Source organism: Thunnus thynnus, chromosome 7, assembly GCF_963924715.1.
Source record: "Thunnus thynnus chromosome 7, fThuThy2.1, whole genome shotgun sequence".
Taxonomy (NCBI): domain Eukaryota; kingdom Metazoa; phylum Chordata; class Actinopteri; order Scombriformes; family Scombridae; genus Thunnus; species Thunnus thynnus.
Genome location: NC_089523.1, coordinates 14,781,185 through 14,801,790, shown reverse-complemented (window position 1 = coordinate 14,801,790; position 20,606 = coordinate 14,781,185). Strand labels below are relative to the sequence as shown.

Genomic DNA, 20,606 nt, shown 5'->3' with positions numbered 1-20,606 from the left:
AGTTCTTGTATCAGGAGGAACAAAACACACACACGCCTATTAAAACAGGACTGTAGCTCAAACTTGAGGGGAAACGTTGCATAAATTTATTACTTCCTGCGCTATAAACCTTGTCTGATATACCTGATATAAATGCGCTGGTTTGTATTTTCTTAAAGTCACATTGAAATTGCAGTTTGAGAGCACGAGATGTTGCAGAACATGATGGAAAGCATTTAATAATTGTAAAGCAGCAGCTTATCAGTTAAGAGAAAAGGCATGGTGAGGACAGATTGCTGAAAAAGCTGTGATGGTTTATGCCTGGAATTTTTATTTACACCTGCTGCTTTCAAATGATGAGGTTACTACTAAAGACACAGTGTAATCAAGGGAAAAAAAACAGTTAAAAATGCCATTTTGTTGTGACTAATATAATCCGAGCAGAACTGCTCTGACATATATGTGAGAGGACCACCTACAGTGGAGTAGGGCTTTAATTTATTAAGTGGGTATGTTGTTTTTCTGGTAGTGGGCCTACTGTGCCGCACCAGACATGAATCATAGAGGACATCATGCTCTGCAATCATAAATCCACTGGCACCTTTACCAGGAATGAAATAAACAAATAAACAGCTCGCACACTGCAGGGCTCCAGTGTCCACTTATTTATTGCACCAAGGTGACATTTCGAGCACCCCTGCTCTTCATCAGACTATCTCATCTAAATGCTACAGGAGGTGTCAGTGTGGGTTTTTCATTGTAGACACCTGGCAATTCATTAATTCCCACCAACAAATACAGCTAAAGTTACCCTCACTGCCCTGCCAACATGTCTAGGCCTATCTCTATTTCTAAAGATTATGCATTAGTCCTAAAATTAACATTCACTATTGATGTCAACAACAATAACATCATGCACTGGCTGCTGTTTGTGTCTTCAGTCAGTCAGCTTCACACTTCAGGGTCCCACATGGATTGGCAAACACAGGTGCACCTGATTTCGTTAACAATGGCTCAGTTATGGGAACAGAATGCAGTCATAATTTATATTATTTACATCTATTATTATTATTATTTAAGACATCAAAATGTCTGTCATGAAATGGTTAATTGTAGGATTTCACTTTTGTTGCACAGCAGCACAATGGCCCCCATTACCACCACCATGTTTTATCAACCAGTAAAAATACTGGGCAAGCTAGTGACAAAAGGAGCTGAATAGAACTTCATTGAAACATTAAAAAAAGATCATGAACGGCATGTTTCTTTTTTCCCGTGTCTCTCGTTAGTGTCTCTTGTGATGTAAATGCAACTGAAACTTTCATCAAACTGGGAAAAATAGGGAACTTGCATGCATGATTGGGGTCTTCATATTTTCGATTTGACTCACGTGTTTGCTTGATAGGTCAGTTTTAGTTTTCCTTCCCTTTCAAAGACGTGTCAATCATGCACTTTAAATGTTGTTTTACTGTCTAAATAACTCTTGCTAACCTGAATCTTAATAGCCTTGTCACAACAAGAGCACTATTGTTCCTTCCTTCATAGACCTTTTCAATAGCAGACATTTTGATGTATCATAGCAGTTAAAGCACAGGTGGAACTAATAACATTATTATTGCAATGCAATGCAGCAATTAGCAATGTTATGACTAACACCTGTGTTTGACAGGTCAAAATGTCTGCTAAAAAAGGTTTATTCAACTTTGGTTTCATGCCACATCCTTCCCCGTGCATGTGCAGCCTCCTATGGCTCTGTATCTCCCTATGGGAGGCTCCGCCACCCAGTTTGAGAACCACTGGTCTAGACACAGAGTTGTCATTTAAGGTACCTTTGTTTCGATTATGACAAAATGATTCATCCTCAGGAAGAAGATCTTCTTTCACTCACTCGTCTCATGAGTTCAGAGGTCAGGGAAGTGCTGGAAAACCTGGAGCTGTAACTGGATTTCATTCACAAGCAAGGTTGTTGCATCACAACACAGTTGGGTGTCACTCATTAAAAACCCAACCACCACAGCACCTGCCAACCACCATAAAATGAAACATTTCAGCACAGAGAAAATTTGCCTGGTCTATCCTTGTTTTATAAATTTCCACAAAAAAGTATCTGTGATAGTGACAAAGAAAGAGGGAGAGAAAAATGTGAGATGCACCTCAGATTATTTAGGCCTCAAGATGTCGTGAGAACACCCACCGATCAAATTGAATGAAAGAGGCCTATAATGTGTTTACACAGTCCAAGATGAAAGGAGGGGGACTGCTGAAAGAAAAAAAAAGAGAGACAGGCAAGCACATGAGGGAACAAAAATTATTGCATTATTGAAAGATTTTTATGAGTATCATTGTAGTTTTTCTAATAACAATTCAACTTATTCAGTGAGTCTGTGATGTTTGTTGAGCTGCAGAAGTTATTACGATCAGTTCAGGAGGAATCATGACAGAAAGACATATGAGGACTCAATAATACTTTACACGTCAGCCCACAGGAGCCAGGCGCGCCCCCGCTGCTCCGTGAACTAACTAGTTTACAAAAAGGTGCTGGTGTAATGCTGGTAGCACGGGTTGCATTCAAATGCTGTCGGGAATATCAAAGCCACAAACAAAATGGAACAGAACTCAGATTGTTCATATCCATTTGGACAAGAGTTTCCTACATGTTCAGGTCGGAGTAAACAACATTGCCACTTTATGTTGCTTAGACAACTGAGTGGCCATGTGCTGACAGTTCTCCAGTCGTATCCTACAGGGCCTTATTGAGCTTCTCTTCCAGCACAACTTCCTCATAAATCCTGAGTTAGCTGGTTATAAGCCATTTTAACATTCAAAAATATACCAAATGTGAGCCTGTTTTGCTAAACTTTGAAAATGTGAATTGCTTCAATGCTTTACTTCAGCTACTGACTGGTTTCTTTTCTCCAGCCCTACTGATAAGATTTACCGTAACTGGTACAGGACAAATGTTTGAAAACAGTTGTATAATGTCAACTGGATGGATTTTATACACTACTGTGGAGTTACTGTTGGTGCAACCAAAATTATTTTGTTTCAAAATGGACTCAGCATCCTATTATTTTTCATTGGGCTTCTAATATGTATTCTAAATTATTAAGCTAGCACTAAAGGGAAAGAAAACAGAAAACCCACAGTGGTTGAAATATTGTCATGTTCATGTGGATTTAAAGAAGAACCGGGGACAATATAGCAGTGCGCAGGTACTTTTTTGTTCTTTTGTGTCGACTTTTGTAATGCAGCACCTGCAAAAATGTATGGATGTGTGTGTTCAAAAGAAAAAATCTTAGCCTCAACAGCATTTATTAGAAAAAAACTTACATATTTTTTAGTGTACCCATGCAAAAAATGTTAATGTTAAATGTTAACTGCAGTCCTGCTCATAAAACTTTTTTTTTTTAAAAAACCCACAGCTCCATAGCACTATTAGTGGTCAAAAACATCATAGGGTACCTTTACAGTGTAAGTGTGCCCATGCACTTTTAAATAGTTGAAACAAGGAAAAGCCATACAAATACATTTCTTACCGTGTTTATATGGTGTTGCATAGAGCCAGCAAGATAGTAGCTATAAGCTGCACAGTTGTTGTGGCTGTAAATATTTGTCAATACCTATGTGTTAACTGACACACCCAGATAGGCCATAATAACATCAATTAAAACAGGCAAGTTACTTATCCTATTTGATAAAAGTTGTCATTCAACTATAACTCTGTATAATATTACAAAGCAGCTTTTCAAAGATGGCTTTCCCAAAAAGCAGCAGCCACGAAAAGCATTTCACTTTCCTCATTTTCGATCAAATAAGTTAAACAAACAAAATGTCCACTCGGCAGAGCAGTGGGCTTTACGAAGAGCACCTAAAGGCATCACAGGGAGGCGTTTCCAATGTAGTCGCCGCTGCGTCGCCTGCCTGTTCTGCGTGGTTTCTCCTCCTCTCCCCTTCCACCTCCTCCTCCTCTTCCTCTTATTTCTCACCGCATCCCCTCTACCACCTGCCACAGCAGCGACGCAGCGATGGAGGGCTGCTGCAAATTTTTATAAGCTCACAGAAGAACCAGCACCAACAGAGAAAAGAGAAAGACACGCAGAGGAAAAGATAGATAAAGAAGGAAAGAGACAGATAGATAGAGAGAGACGGATAGACAGAGAGAGAGAGAGTGTGAAGCGGAAACACAGAAACATATGGTTTGTCTGAAGAGGACTGCTGAACCGGACTGAAACTTATTAAATTACCGTCATCAACTAAAACGCACACTTAATTCGTTCATTTCATTTTTTGACACGTGTTTGCCTCCTTTTTGCGCGCTCTCACCTGTGCGTTCACCTCTGTTTGATTAGTTTGTGCGGGGCGGATTGCGGTTGTTGTGCCTCCCTGAGTACAGACACACACGCACACAAGCAAACACACACACATAGATCATCACAAGACGCGGTGCAGCCTATAAAAGCTTCTTGCAAGGAGGAAATTGAATTACAGAAGTTATTCCCACAGAAGAGGAGGACAACTGGCTCTAGGCTTTTCCATTCGCTTTCGCTGGCTCACCGTGTCTCCTCCGGGCCCAGCAGGAGTCTCTTGGACCCCCCCCCCCCACTCCCCTAACCCCCTCTCTCCCTCTCCTTCCCCCCCCCTCACCCGCCGGTAACGAGCCATGTCTGGACACACTGTGACCATCCCGGACGACCGGGCGTTCGCCAGCTTCAAGGCGGAGTGTCTGTGCGAGGAGGGCTGGAGTATGAACTACAGCAAGGGGGGCATCACGGTGTGGACCCAGGGTCTGGAGGCGGGGAAGTCCGTCCACAAAATTAAGGTGAGACTGCTCAACCCCCCCACAGGTAGCTATGAAACATAACAGCATATAAACAGATTATAAAACAAGTACCTAGAATATGTCAAAATAAAGTTTAGATCAGAATCAAGCATAAAGGGACTGGGAGCAAAAAAAGAAACCCAGCTTCTGTATAATCCACTTGGCAGGGATGTGCTCTATTCCTATAGGATTCAAACTGCTGACATGCTTTAATCACTGCTTTTTGCTGCATGATCCCTTTGTGGTAGCAGAGGCTTCTCCAAACCACTAACAGCCAGTTACATTTCAAAGAAACTGATTCAAATGACACAGCATACTGCACTTTTTCCCGCATGTCATCACACATAAACATGGGTTTTTAGAAATACTATACAGTAACAGTAACAGTGCCTGCAACAAGAAACAAATGCCATGTTAGATTCACTCATCTAGGATATTTCTAAATGTGCACAGTGGTGATGATGTGCCTGGTGCACCATGAGAAATCCCATTGACTGTAAAGAGAAGTGAGAGCAGGAGGTAATCTCTGGAGGCAGGTTTAATTCTCTGGAGAGACACATCATCCTCTGCCAGTGGAACTATTTTCCAAGTCTTTAATCAGTTGTATAGTGGTTAGTGTTCAGTATATTGCCTCAGCTTGCTAAACTGTACAGTAATGTCTGGTTTATTCTTTATTGTCTTGTCTGGAAATGGTTTTGCATACAGTTTTTCATCCATTTAACACACAGGGAAATGAGCAAAAGCGCACCAGGAAATAGCACAAAAGACTATAGAAGTGACTAGAGCTGAAAAGTTGATAGACAGAAAATGAATCAAAGAGTTTTATGATAATCAAGTGATGAATTATGTCGTTTATTAAGCAGTTGCAGGCTCTCAAATGTGAGAATTTGCTGCTTCTCTGTTTCATATGATTGTTCATTTTTGAGTTTTATTGACTGTTTGAAGACATCACTCTGATAACTTGTGGTGGCCTTTTGTCACTACAATAAATAATTAACCAGACATTAATAATACAAGGGACAGTAGATGGAAAAATGTGGTCACTCCTGATCATTGTTTAGGTAAGATAATGTGACAAGCATGTGAAAGTACATAATGAGTCAACTTTGTTATCAGGTCAATTATCAGTCCTGGCAGTTTGTCTTAAGTGTGAATGTCTTGGGTGTCGATATCCTTTTAAATGTAGAAACTGCTGCGTATCATCTAACATGTTATTTTTGACCACGTCATTAATAATGTTTTGTTAGTGTTCCGGAACAGAGAACAAAAGCTAATTTAGATTCACTCTTCACGGCACACTTGTGCTCTCTTGAAGGGGAAAAGGTGATTATAGAGGTAGTTTGAATTTGCACACGTGTGTGAAGATACAAAGCGAGAGTTTGATATGACTTTCAGTTCCTTTTTTAAAATCATAGAACACTCCATTAAGAACATCAATAACGTGAAGAAATATGAACTGTTGTAAGACTCTTGCATCATTTGGAACCTATAGCCTGGAAAATATTAAAATAGATCAAAAAATTGTAACAGAAGACATTGTTTTAGAGCTGCAACAATTAGTCGATCAACAAAATATTAATCGCCAACTATTTGATAATCGAATCATCAATTTAGTCTTTTTTTTTTTTTTAAGCAAAAATGCCCAAGATTCTCTAGTTTCAGCTTCTCAGATGTCATACATGATGGTAAACTGAATATTTTGGGATTTGGACTGTTGAAGACATCACCTTTGACTCTGAGAACTTGTAACAGGTATTTTTTAAAAACTTTTTACTGATAGCCAAAATGAATAATTAAGAAAATAATTGGCAGATTAATCAATAATGAAAAAGCTCGTTAGTTGCAGCCTTACATTGTTTTATCATACTTCTAACGCTTTTTCCCAGTGTGCACTACAGTCTTTACTTATCCATGTTGGCACTGAACCTGACTGACTGGTATTTTAGTGCTTCACTGGCTCAAAACCTGTAGTGTTGTCACTCTCACTTTAAGACTGATTTGGCTTGACAGCTGACAGTTTTGGGAAGGTTGCACACTTTACAGCCTTTAAATGTTACTTAAAGAACTTCCATAATAATCTAATTACTGTCAGTTATTTTTGCATCCATTTTTCTGCTGTATACTGGACATTGATAGAAGCTAAACACCCTCTCCTCTGTGTGTGTGCTTTCCTGCTGTTTTACTGGTGTATCCGGGTCTGACGAGCGTGAGCAAACCACCAGGTGTTTACTTTGTTAAATAAAGTAATGTATGTGTGTGTGCATGCATGGGTGTGTGTGTGTGTGCATACGGGTGTTATCTTCATGTGCAGAGGACACCACAGCTCCCCCACGCCCCACCCCTCTCTATCTGTCTTTGTACCTGTTCTTTTGTGTGAGTTGGCCGCATTTGCCTGTGTAATTCCTCAGGGTATGTGTGCTTCAGGAGAGGTGTATCATGTCCTCATCAGCAGGGTATAATGTGTGTGTGTGTTTGTGTGTGTGTGTGTGTGTACGCAAAGGGTAAGGTTCTGCTTATTCATGCTTTTTCATACAGCCCAGGTGTGTTTCCTCTCGACAGCTCTGCAAACAGAGAGAAGCACACGGACACACACACACACATTTAGAGTTCGGGTGGGGTTTCTATCTCTAACTGGCACATTATCTTTATGTAAATATGACAGTTACAGGAGCTTGGTTTTTGCATGGTGCAGCTTTCTATCTCTCTGTACCTGTCTTTTTTTTTTCCTAACACACAACCTGCCACTCATTTCATCCAAACTCTGACGTGACACGAGTGCGTTTATTTCTCTGAATTTTGTGGTTTTTCTCTATAGACAAAACGATGAAAGGATTTGTAGTGTGTAAGTGTGGTTATCGATGTGCATGTTTCATGCTTATAAGTGTGTGTGTGTGTGTGTGTAGTGATGCCACAGATACAGCTCTTCTATTTATAGACGGAATGAAAGCAAGCATCTTTGCTGATGCATGTCAAATGATTAATGTGGGTGTGGAGACTTAACACTTTTTCCCCAATCTCTCACTCTCTCTTCCTTTTTCACTTTCTCTCTTTACCTATAGCATTAACGGTGGTAAAGACGAACAGATATATCTGAATGAGAGAGAGAGAAAGAGAGAGAGAGAACAGACTGGCAATCATCATTATCATTAGCAGTGTAATTATTATCAGCCTCATTATCATCGTAATTATCGTCACTGCCATATTCATCAATAATGACTTTTTATATCACGGCTGTAATCACTCACGCTAACCTTCACCATCATCATGATATCATGTGTCAGCATATGACCCCACACACAATATGTGTGTGTGTGTGTGTGTGTGTGTGTGTGTTAGTATGTAGGTGGTTTTGTTTACTTGAATAGTTTTACAAGTCGTCAGATGGCTGCCCGCTTCTCCTGCCTCTGCCACACGCACACTGGAGACTCCTGCGTTTTTCTTCACACTGACACAGAGGGAAGCCCGGCTCTGAATCACACACACACACACACTCGCGCTTTTATGTTTTTTTTTTCACAATTGTCTTCTGCAATCATGTATCTGCACCCAGAGGAGCAAAAGATGAGAGTCGACAGGTTGGAGGCAGCAGAGGGAAGGGAAGGAAAGAGAGTGGCAGGGAGAGAACAAGAGTAGGTGCGACGGGGAATAAGGGAGAGAAAGTGGGCGGAGTGGGTTGGACGCACAGGGGGGTCAGAGGTCATTGTGAGTGGGCAGCGGGCGCAGTACGGACAGGCCTGAAAAAAGACTTGCACGCACAAGCATTGTTTGAGTACCTATTTGTCCGCCTGTTTGTCTCCCTCTGTCTCTGTTTTATCTTTCTGAACTCTCTTTCACCCGCCTCTCTGTCTCTCCCTCCATCCCCTCCGTCTCCTTGCTTCATCTGTTGAGTTTACTGAATTAGTGTGTAATAGAATTACACACACATGTACTTATCTGGCCGTATGTCTTCATTCTGTTGCTGTTCATCAGTTCTCTTCTTTCACCTTTTCATTTGGCTTTCTTTCTACCTCCTACTCCTGTTTCAGTTTGCCTGTGGATACAACAACGTCCATTATTCTCCCTGGTCTTTTCTGACCTGCAAGTACACACAAATACACACACACACACACACACACACACACACACACACACACACACACACACACACACACACACACACACACACACACACACACACACAGATATCAAATTTGAGACCAAACTGATACTGGTGTACTGACAACCGCTCTGTGCTACATCCACAGAAATGTTGATGAGTAATAGCTTTGTATTTATAAAGGTTTTAAGTGTTCTAAATAATTGAAAGGCATTTCATTATTTTAGACAGAGCAGTATCAGCTGAATCTACAATCACTAATCACATTTTAAAAAAATCAATAAGCTTGTTTTTATGCTGATTTCTCCCTGGCCTCCTCCTGCGTCAATTTCTTAGTCACAGCAGTGGAAACTTTACTCAACATTCTCAAGTAAAAGTTGTTATAGCACAATTACAAGTTAAGTCCTACATTCAAAATTAATTTTCAGTGGGGCGCCCTGGTTGCTAAGGGTCAGGGTGCCAATGAATCGGAGTCATATTGTAGGAAATAAGCATATGATTTGGATGTAAAAAACGTCTGCAAAGTAACTAGTAACTGTAGCTGTCAAATACATTTAGTAGAAGTGTAAAGATGCATCATAAAAAGTAAATACTCAAGTACCTCAACATTGTACTTAAGTGTTGTACTTGAGTAAATGTACAAGGGCTGCAAATAACAATAATTTTCATTATCAGTTAATCTGCTGATTGTTTTTTTTGGATTAATCAATGAGTCATTTGGCCAATAAAATGCCAGATAATAGTGAAACATGCCTGTTATTATTTCCCACAATCCAAGGTGACGTCTTCAAATGTCTTCTTTTGTCCGACCAACAGTCCAAAATCCAAAGATGTTCAGTTCACAATGATATAAACTGATAAAAGCAGAAAACCCTGACATTGAATATTTGGCATTTTTGCTTGAAAAAAGGATGAATTTATTTTTTAGAAATGATTGTCAATTAATTTTCTGTAAAAATGGACTTATTGTTGCAGCTCTAAAATGTACTCAGTTACCTTCAACCAAAGCTTAGTCATCATACTTGCAATAGCAGCTTTGTCCTGGTGCATTATGTACAGTATCTTCCCGATTGTTTAGAAGAACAGACCATTTTCTACATTTGTTGCTACAGATAGTGCAGTATAATTACTGTGAAAAATTATGCTGCATTTCATTATGCTTTAATTTATGGCTTCAAAATAATAAAAATACTAATGGAAAAACTTTTCAAGCCAAAGTGTGAAACACAAAACAAAGGACCTTTTACATCTTGTCACACAGGAAAATGTGACTGTTGACTGTATGTAAAGCTGAAATAAGCAGATTCTTAACCTTGGAACAGTATATGTGACAAAATAATCTCAACTTAAATGTCCGCTTACTTGCATTTGTTGAGCCTTCAACCACATCTCATGGTCATCATCAGCAAAGTTACCAAGTTTGTAACTTTCAGTCCAAACTTTCAATTAACGACTACTTGTTATTACGTGACAGTGACTTTGTGATCAAAGGTCAGTTAAATGTTAATGGAAAACTACTAAACTGCCCATAGGTGCGACTGGTAGTTTTCCAGTCCAGGATCTTTTTGTGCCTCACACCTAGCACAGTTTGATGCATACATGCATATGTTGTCTGTATTTGCTCTTTTCTCACTCATGTGACCACACACATACTACTACATATAGTATGTGGCTTTATTTTGCCTATGTGACTTTGCTTCCTGTCTGTCTTGGAATCTTTTGAACTTCACTTACATACTTGATTACGGTCTATTTGAGCGAGCTATCTGATATTGGAGCATGAATAAATGGAGTCTAACGGACTCCAAATTCATGTATCAGTCTACCTCCTAACAGAGCCATGAATTAGCTCCTCTGATGACCTTGATTGAGATCATGATGAGGTTAGACCAGCTAACGCTGATGCCCTGCGCCTGCAGATATTCATCCACGTGTCCTTATTCTGTCTCTTATGTTGTTGTCAGCGTCAGTCTGTATTTACCTGCTCTCTGCACACTCTCTACATTTCCTTGTTCTCAGTAAGGGTTCTCCTTGTTTGTGGGGATGTCGTTTCAATTTAGCATTTTCATTTTTTCTTTTGTTTCACAGTGTGGCTGGTTGAGCAGCCCTGTGAGACTGACTGTCTAAGCACCATATGAATAAAGCAACTAGGCAACAAGTGAGCATAGCTCTCAATACAGTGCATATACTGGCATTGTTTTACATGTCCAATTTGGAGTCAGAGGTAGTAAAATAACATTTCTTTAACAAGTGGGTTGGAAGACAAAATGGGTCATTGAGAGTTATAATGATATGTGGTCTCCCGACAATTCATTTCACTTAATTTGGGTCCTTGCCTGAAAAAGTTTAAAGATTTCTCACTTGGAGCATTTTCAGAGTTCTCACTGTCCTCACTTTCTTGTCCTTATTTCCCAACATCATCTGTAATTTTTCCTCAGTGAAACTAACTCTTAATGATCTTAATGTTCGAAATGAGTATTGATTTTTTTTTTTTGACTGATATCGTATGTTCTAGTGGCAGGTTTAGTGAAATATCTCAACAACTGTTGGATGGATTGCCCCTGACTTTTCATCTAGTGCTACCAGCAGGTCAAAGTTTCCCCTTATCTGATGAAATATCTTGACTTGACATCTACTTGATGGGTTGGCACACAATTTTCATGGTGCCCAGAGGATGAATTGTAATAACTTCAGTGATAATTTCAGTGATACTGACTTTTTTCATCAGGTAAAAATTTAAATCGTCCAATACTTTGGTTTATGCAAAGCTTGTGATGTTCTCATCAGCCTCACTTGTATTAATGAGGAAATGAACAAAACTAAGATGGTAAACATTATATCTGCAAGTCAGCAGCATGCTAGCATTGTCATTGTGAGCATGTCTGCATGCTGACATTAGCATTTAGCTCAAAGCTCTGCAGTTGGCTGTAGACTCTTGATCTTATTTTACTCTTTCATATGACTGAATTACTAGTCAGTGATTATTAGTTAAGAATTTTGCACATCTCCAAATGAGCAAGTTTTTCAATGGCCTGTGCATATTTTTTTGCCGCTACACCAAAGATAGTCACATAATGTTTCATTTGCTACTGTTTTAGCATATAGAATGAGAGCAGGCCTCCTATTCAAACAGATGAACAGTCAATGTAGAGTGAAATTAGTGATCATTTTCTTAGATGAAGCCCTCAGGGAACAAGGGAAAGAAGAGAGATGTAGCTTTAAACCATCTGGACTGATTTGTAAGTTGGGAGTTAAAATCATTTGGGATCCTCGGTCCATTTCTTTCTCATTCGCTCTTCTTCTCCTGCTCTGTTTGTCTCACAGTCTCTCTCAGCCTCTCACTCACTCTTAGTGTTTTGTGTCTCACCTGTCCTAGTTTGTCTATCTCTCTGTCTTTTTTCTCTTTACATGCCTCTCCCTTTGTTCTCTCCTTATCATTAAGACTTATTCCCCCCGGCTTTTGTAACTGTAGTAACAGCTTTAACTCTAGGGATGCAGACCTCTCCTTATAGAGTACATGTACATGTCTGTTTATATTTACTGCATCTGTTCCAAACCTGACATAGGCACGAGTCCCTGTGGTTTCATTAATAAGCTGTGACACACCTACACAAACTTGTTCCAAATCAACAAGTACGGATATATAACTGATTCCTTATAGATTTTGCTTTGAAATGTGTCATTATGATTTATTTTAATGTTTCTTCAAGTAGATTTTAGGACCCAGATCGGGTGCTGGCCTGTTTCTGTAGGAACACTACTTTTAAGTATTGAATCTAGATCTCAGGATGAGACAAGTTAATTTCTGGAAAACTGTGTGTATCCTTCATACTTTTGTCCAAACAGCAGGGGACTTGTAGATGTGTATGGCCTCTAAAAAAAAAAAAAAAAAAAAAAAAGCGTTCAGACCCCCCATTACCCCTCGACTTTCACAGACTATTCAACTGTGTCTCTGTCCTGTACCGAATGTATTGTGTTTCATTTACAAGCTCAAGTTTAGTAATGACTCATCTGTGGTCAGTGACGTGTCTCTCTCCTAATTTTCTCTTTCTCGCTCTCTGTCACACACACACACACACACACACACACACACACCACACACACATCCTGTCTGCTCCATGACACTGACACTCTTCGACCATCTGATGTCTAATCATTTACATGTCAGTTGCCAGATCTGTGTGTGTGTGTGTGTACATTTACACACATCCACCTAATTTATTTGTTCTGTTTGCTTATCAGATTAAGTATGGATGTTGAATTTTGTGCACGTCTTTGATGTTTTTACCAGGGTTTGTTTTGGTGCAGTACTTTGAATTTATGGAATGCAACTTCTAAAATCATGTATTGAATATAGATATATTACAGGATTGGTGCTTATGATAAATATGAGTTAAATACATCTGTTGATTATAACACTATGTCTCTCTTTCTACCCATCTGTCTCTCGCAGTGTCGTATGGTGTGTAAGGACGTCTCAGCTGAGACCATGTATGACGTTCTCCATGACATTGAATACAGAAGGAAATGGGACACAAACGTCATTGAGACCTTTGATATCGGGAAACTTACAGTCAACGCGGACGTCGGTTACTACTCATGTATGTAGCACACTCTTGTGTAAACAACAGCTGCATTGATTTGTTACTAATATGATTTGGGGCTGTGAGAGGAAACAGAAACACACAGACAGTAAAATGCACGTTGATCCGCTATACTATGTTCACCAGCTTTCTTCGGTTTGTTAACAGGGAAGTGTCCAAATCCTCTTCGGAACCGCGATGTCATCACGCTTCGCTCCTGGCTGCCAATAGGGAAAGATTACATCATCATGAACTATTCAGTCAAACATGCCGTGAGTATACAGTATACACGAATACACACACACATACACACATACAGCTGGGGCCCTGCTCATTCACGCTACTATAACTCTGTACATGTGCGTTCAAAGGTGCACTGGAGTGCTAATGCAGCATTGTGAAACAAATTGAAATGAGTGCACATTGGGTGAGCTGACATGAACATTGATCCAGTTTAACAAGCTGAAGGGCGTTGTGCATTTGTATTTGTGGAAAGGAGGTATTAAAACTCTGTGTGTGTGTGTGTGTGTGTGTGTCACTTATCTTACACAGAACCACTGCATCCAAACTGAGAGCACAATCATACCTCCTGCCTTTGATGCTTTTACCAGGGAGATGATAGATTGTACCCTGTGCCGACACTGCTTCAATTTTAGTGCGGGATAGTTAATTTGATTCAGTTCAATGTATTGTATTGTAGGTCGGCTTCCAGTTGTGCTTTTTTTAGGACGACTAATTTGAGTGCAAGAGGCCAGTAAAACAAGCAGACAGATTAGAGAACACTGGGACCATGTGAGTGACTTTCAGTTTGGAATCAGACCAGAAACTTCAGCCTTTAGTTTGGCTCCGTTTCTGTGTTTCTTGTCCAACTGGATGAAGAAGACCGAAGAAGAATGATCCTGTGTAAAAGCTTGTACTCACCACTTCTCTCTGGGGGTGCAACAAACTATTATTTTCATTATTAACTTGCTGACTGTGATTAATTGATTAATTGTCAGGTTTGTAAAATCTCAGAAAATAGTGGAAAAATGCCTTTCACAATGTCCTAAATGGCTTGTTTTGTCTGACTAAAACCAAAAATTATTTGGTTTACTGTCACATAAGACGATGCAAAGCAGCAAATCCTCACAATGGAGAAGCTGGAACCAGATGTTTGGAATCTTTGCTAGAAAAAAAACAATTCAATGATAAATCAATTGTCAAAATAGTTGCGATCAACTAATTTATAATTCATTGATTGAGCTCCACCTCTCTCTCTCTGTCTTTGTCTCTGTCTCTGTCTGCGGTTTTTGTGTCTTTTTCTTTTTTCCTGTCTGTCTTTCTTGCTTTTCTGCCTCTCCCCTAGTATGTCTTTCAGTCTCCCTTTCCCTCTCTGTTTCTCACTCTCAGTTTCGCTCACTAATATAATGTTTACAAAAAGATAAGGCCTTTCATGTGACTGTTAGCTGTTGACTTCCGCCTCGCCTTCCGCATTCCTGCATCAATCAGTGGTCACGAACATAATAGACAGTGTGTGTGTGCACGGCTGTGTGTGTGTGATTAGCCAAGGTCACTCTTGATAATCAGTAGAATTTGAGAGTTTGACTTGTGGAGCTGCAACTGAAGGGGGATACCAGTAGAGTGCTGAGTTCATGCGGTCACCGCCTGGAGTCTGTCCAATTATCCTGTATTTGACGCGACATTCATCTGCACTCTTCCGCAGGATTAGTAACAAGTGCTTTTTCCGTCGTAAATTTGGAGAGGGTTTCAGCAATCAGCCTTTGAAGTCTAGTTGCCACTGCCCTGTAGTAACTGTGGCTGATCCCACTGCAAAGCTTGCTATTGGGCGAGTCTCATCTAATATATTTATACTGATGATTACTAATAGCTATTAATGACTATTTTACCAGTTCATCTGTTGAGTTCTTAATCATATAAAATGAACCAAAGAAACAAGAATCAGAATAGGAGAAACATAACAAGTGACCATTACAAGTTACCATTGCTTGTTTGAAACAAAAGCCAGAAAAACAAAGTTAAGTAAATGTTATGTTGATCAATTCTTCTAATTGATTGATCATCAGATACCCAGGTCAGAAGATATGTAGAAGTTTCCTGGTATGGTGGATCACTTGAAGGAATAGTTTGACATATTTAGGAAATGAAGCTTATTGAGATGAGATCAATACCACTCTCATTTGTTTGACGCTGAAAATGAAGCTAGAGCTAGCAGCCGGTTAGCTTAGCCTAGCTGTAAGCAGGCAAGAACAGTGAGTCTGGTTCCGTCTTGCCTTAAAAAATCCACCTACCAGTGCTTCTAAAGATCACTAATTAACAAGTTACATCTCGTTTTTTTAATCAGTATGAATAAGCAAATACTCTTGTATTTCCTAAAATATCAAGCTATTCTTTAAAGTCAGGATAGTAGAGAGTCACCCCATCAGTGACTAAAAATGAAATGCTACAAATTTCCTGTAGTCTTCCCTATGAAAAAACATCCCCTATATCTAGCTCAGAACATTACAGTGTTGTTGGTGATTTCCTGGCAACCTGCAGATGTAATGATTCACAGATGTTGCCAGTGTTCTGTCAGCAAAAACTTACTTGCAATGTAATCTATTAGTGGAGAAGTACAGGCACCAAAAATAGGAAGTCATACAGTAGGTGAGAGATAAAGCATTAACTGTGATAAAGGTTCTTAAGCTGATTGCTGCACTGTGTGCTTCTTACTGTAAGTGCCCCACAGTGTGCCTGTCCTAATTAGCACAGGCTAACCAGCACTGTACTTCATCATCATGAATAATAATCGTAGATATGTAGTCAAAGGAGCCCGCAGTGGAATAGAGAGCTAGATCTGGCCTTTACTGCTGTGTTACTCACAGGATATTGTGGACAGGATTTGCATCATAAATATGACTGCGGGGCAGAAAATCAGATTGACTGGCAGCAGGAAAACACGCTTGAGCGTCTACCCTGCAGACCTTTTATATGCCATTGGATAGATTTTAGGATTGTGTAGCTGATATTAGAGATACTTCTGATTAAAAGAAACAGTGGGTGCATATGTGTATAGTTTGCATTCACTGAAGTAGGTTTACTTTGGGAGGAGTGTATGAAAATCATTTACATTGATGCTTAAATGAGGTAATTTTAGCTGACGTTCCCGTCAGGAGCAACTTTAACTAACTGAAGGGCTCCTTATCCTGTTCAAGGACACTTTTGACAGAAAACAAGGCAGCTGCTACACGCATTGAATAAGAAATCTGTGTCTGTGTGTGTTTGTGTGTGTGTGTGTGTGTGTGTGTGTGTGTGTGTGTGTGTGTGTGTGTGTGTGTGTGTGTGTGTGTGTGTGTGTGTGTGTGTGTGTGTGTGTGTGTGTGTGTGTGTGTGTGTGTGTGTGTGTGTTGTCCCAACAGAAATACCCTCCTAAAAAGGACATGGTGCGAGCTGTGTCCATTCAGACTGGCTACATGATCCAGAGCCAGGGACCCAACCACTGTACCCTCACTTACATGGCCCAGGTAGATCCAAGAGGTAACTATAACACACTCACACACACACACACAAACACACACTCACACCGGCAAATAACAGCACAAACACAATGGGACAAACTCATGCAGCAATACATGAATAGTAGTAGTACAAACATAAAAGACTGAAACACACAGAAACACACAGGTACACGCACACTCACCCTGGTGCTTAACGCATGCTCAAAGTTGTAATGAATGATTCATTCCCCTGCCTTTATGTCAAAATGAGTCACCATAGTAACCATATGAAGGACAGAGTCTATTTCACTCTCTCGCTCTGTCCCTCTCCCCTCTTTTAACTTGCCCTCTTTTTCTATTCGTTAATCCTTTCCTCTCATTCTCCCTTTAATTCACGTCTTTACTGTCCCTCTCTTGCATGCAAGTGCTGATTGCGTTTGTAATGTGTGTGTTTGTGTGTGTGTGTGTGAGAAGCATATGGTGAAGTGCAGAGAGTAGTTGGGTTACAAATCCCCACTTTGATCCCGTATGACATGACATGTAATATAGCAAACTCTAAATCCCTGTTTTTTTTTTTTTTATATATCTTCTCCATCCTCCTCCTCCTCTTTTACTCTCTCTCCGTCTCTCTTTCATTCACACACTTCGTGCCTCACTGTTTCTTTTATCTGCTCTCTCCGTCTCTCTTTGCAGGTTCATTACCCAAGTGGGTTGTCAACAAGTCTTCCCACTTCCTCGCTCCTCGCGTAAGTCATTTGCAGATTAACACAGATTCTTTGAGTGTGTGTTTGTTGATGTGTTAATCCACAGACACTGTGCGTAAAGGTTACTTTTCACACAGCAGACCTTATACGTGTAAAATGTATAATCTCTCCTACACATTCCAGTATGACACTGTTTACTGTATTCGTGTGTTTGTCTCTGTGAGAGCGTGTGCATATTTGTTAAAATAGGGCAAAGATTCTCTAGAGAACATCCCGGGATGGAAGAGTCCCTTGATGATTAGAGTCAGAAAAACAGCAGCTCAGTGAGACGTACAAATCCCACTGAAAATAACAACGCTGATGACTGCAACACAATAAATACAGGAGGACTTTTCCTTCTGGGTGTGACATTGTATTAGTGTTCATTCATAATTCAAGATATAGTACTACATAAAAAAATATTACCATCTAAGGTTTCTTTTTTAAACCAATAGTCATTCTGAATAAGGTTTCATATTTGCATCTAATTACTTTTGCATGTCTGGAAATGTGAAGGTACTTGATGATTTGGCTCTCACATCAGAGCAAGAAATTCTACACAGATTCACTTCCCACTATCTCCCTCTTTACCTCTCTGCCTGTATTTTTTTTTATCGCTGTAGATATCTCCATCTCTCCACAAATTCCCTTCTATCTCTAATGATCCTTTTTCTCATCCATCTTCATTGTTTTTCATTTTCCTCTCTTTCTGTAGTCTTTGTTTCTGTTGAGGTCAGTCTAGCGTGTCTTCTCTCAAGGTTGACCAAGAATAAATGCTGACAAAATCATTTAAGTCCAAATTATTTCTGGCAATCAGTGCCATCCTCTCCTTTCTGTTGGCTGAAGTGTTTGAGGATCAATATAAATCTATAAAAACTTAATGTTTATGTTGTCTATATTGTGTTGTTGATCCTTTTTTTTTCTTTTCAGGCAATGAAGAAGATCAACAAAGCCTGTGTGAAGTATTCAGAGTGGAAGCAGAGACACAACCCCGGATTCAAGCCCTGGCTCTACCCCGAACAGACTACATTACCCAGCATCCCACTCTCTGAGCTCAGCATCCAGCATGCTGAGAGCCTGGAGAATATTGATGAGAGCTCCCTGGCCGAGACCCAGGAGAGAGAAGACAGCGACTAACACACACACACAACACGACAACACAACACACAACACACATATTCATGCACACACACACACACACACATACAGTAATGCAGGGATACATGCATGCCTGATACACATCCATAATGACACAAATGTGCCATGTATGTGATTCAGTATGTAACTGTATATGTGCTTATACTTGCATATGTGTGCATATATATATATATATATATATATATATATATATACTCTACATGCAAGTGCATATGCAGTCATAATAACAGTCACATGCATGTAAGCATTCATGCATACAGACAAACTCATTCTCGACCAACTCAAGTCTCTTACTCGCATACATAATGTATGAACACGTACATACAATATACAAACGTCTGCAACATAGATGCACTCACAGACACACACCCACCCACTCACAAGGGGCTGCAAGACTACGTATTTTTACATCTCATCACAGTCAAAAACATGGCTGTGAATGTGATTTTTCATGCCTGTTAAAGGATATATCAGCGTTTTCTAATCGGGGGGGCTATGCAGATTATTATAGCAAAAATATATTTTCAGTAAGATTAATGTTTAAATGTTTACATATTAACTTGATGTAGACACTGGGCAGTGCACACCCTTTCATTCAAACTTAGGCCAAAACAATGGATATCAGAATTATACAAACTTCCTTTAACTCACACTTGTTTCAGTAGTCTAAATAGTGGGAAAACTTCTAAGTACAACCCCTAATGATCACAATGCATACAAAATTTGTATGTAAAAATTAACATACTATACATACCTGTATACACATGCAGAGTTCACGTTTAAGACTGCATTCATGCACCCAGACATGCATACACACTCCCAGTTTATGTCTCTCTCCCCTTGTTGTCTCTCTGTCACTCGTTATGTGTCTTTATCACATTTTGTAAGCACATGATAAATATGCAGGTGTGCAGAAGGCAGCTGTAACTCCCAACCAAACCCCAACACATGTACACACACACACAATAACACACACACAAACACACACAGATTTTACACTCACACGTTCTGTCTGCTGAGATGTATGAATGTATGTAGAGTTTAAAAATTAAATACAGATTCCTACAGAGGTTTTCAAATTTCACCAGTGAGCTGAGTCATTTTTTCTTTATGTGTGTGTGTGTGTGTGTGTGTGTGAGTGATGATGGCCTGCAGGTTGGTATGGTTGTGCTGTTGCTAAAATAGGAAAAAGAATCATTGACCTGATTAACTGGCTGATCTGCTCTCATTCACACATTGTTTCAGTGACACACACACACACACACACACACACACACCATTGATTTTAAAACTGTCCTGCCATGATTTAAAACAAAGAAAACACCATGACACTATTGATAAACTGTTTTTCACCCACTGGCAATTGTGCATGTGTGTTCGTTTGATTGCATGCACTAGCCTATGTGCGCAACGGCCTGGATCAGAATTAGGAATCCCCCAATCTGTTGGCATGGCAACTCTGAGATCGACTCAGCACCACAGAGAGATGAGAGCTTGCATGTCACAGAGGAAGTGACTTATTGCAGGTTGTCCGCCCCTTCTTCCCTATGCAGGATCAGACTATACTGCACATGCACGTGTCTAACAGCTGCAATTTCTGTTTTCCTGTGATGGATTAATTGGAGGACATGGCATGCGAGTAGGGCTAAAGTCTGCATTAAACATGTTGGATGCACGTAAACAGTATTATTTTAAAGCACATGTAGCTACAGTATCTGTGTCTTTGAGTGTCTGTATATGAGGAACAACATAATA

The 20,606-nt window shown here is 39.9% G+C and overlaps 1 protein-coding gene across 1 annotated transcript; it reads left to right on the top strand.

Moving 5' to 3' along the window:
- The first annotated feature begins 3,902 nt into the window (after positions 1 to 3,902).
- Positions 3,903 to 19,935, top strand: stard10 (StAR related lipid transfer domain containing 10). The gene is made up of 6 exons (XM_067594524.1): positions 3,903 to 4,798; positions 13,348 to 13,495; positions 13,646 to 13,749; positions 16,873 to 16,990; positions 17,644 to 17,696; positions 18,624 to 19,935. Exons 1-6 carry the CDS (start codon positions 4,640 to 4,642, stop codon positions 18,828 to 18,830), a joined length of 789 nt encoding a protein of 262 aa, XP_067450625.1. The 5' UTR covers positions 3,903 to 4,639; the 3' UTR covers positions 18,831 to 19,935.
- The last annotated feature ends 671 nt before the right edge of the window (positions 19,936 to 20,606 follow it).

Coding starts and splice junctions, on each gene's coding strand:
- stard10 (XM_067594524.1), top strand. CDS start 4,640: ATGTCTGGACACACTGTGACCATCCCGGACGACCGGGCGTTCGCCAGC. Junction 4,799..13,347: donor AGTCCGTCCACAAAATTAAG/GTGAGACTGCTC, acceptor TGTCTCTCGCAG/TGTCGTATGGTGTGTAAGGA. Junction 17,697..18,623: donor CCCACTTCCTCGCTCCTCGC/GTAAGTCATTTG, acceptor TTTTCTTTTCAG/GCAATGAAGAAGATCAACAA.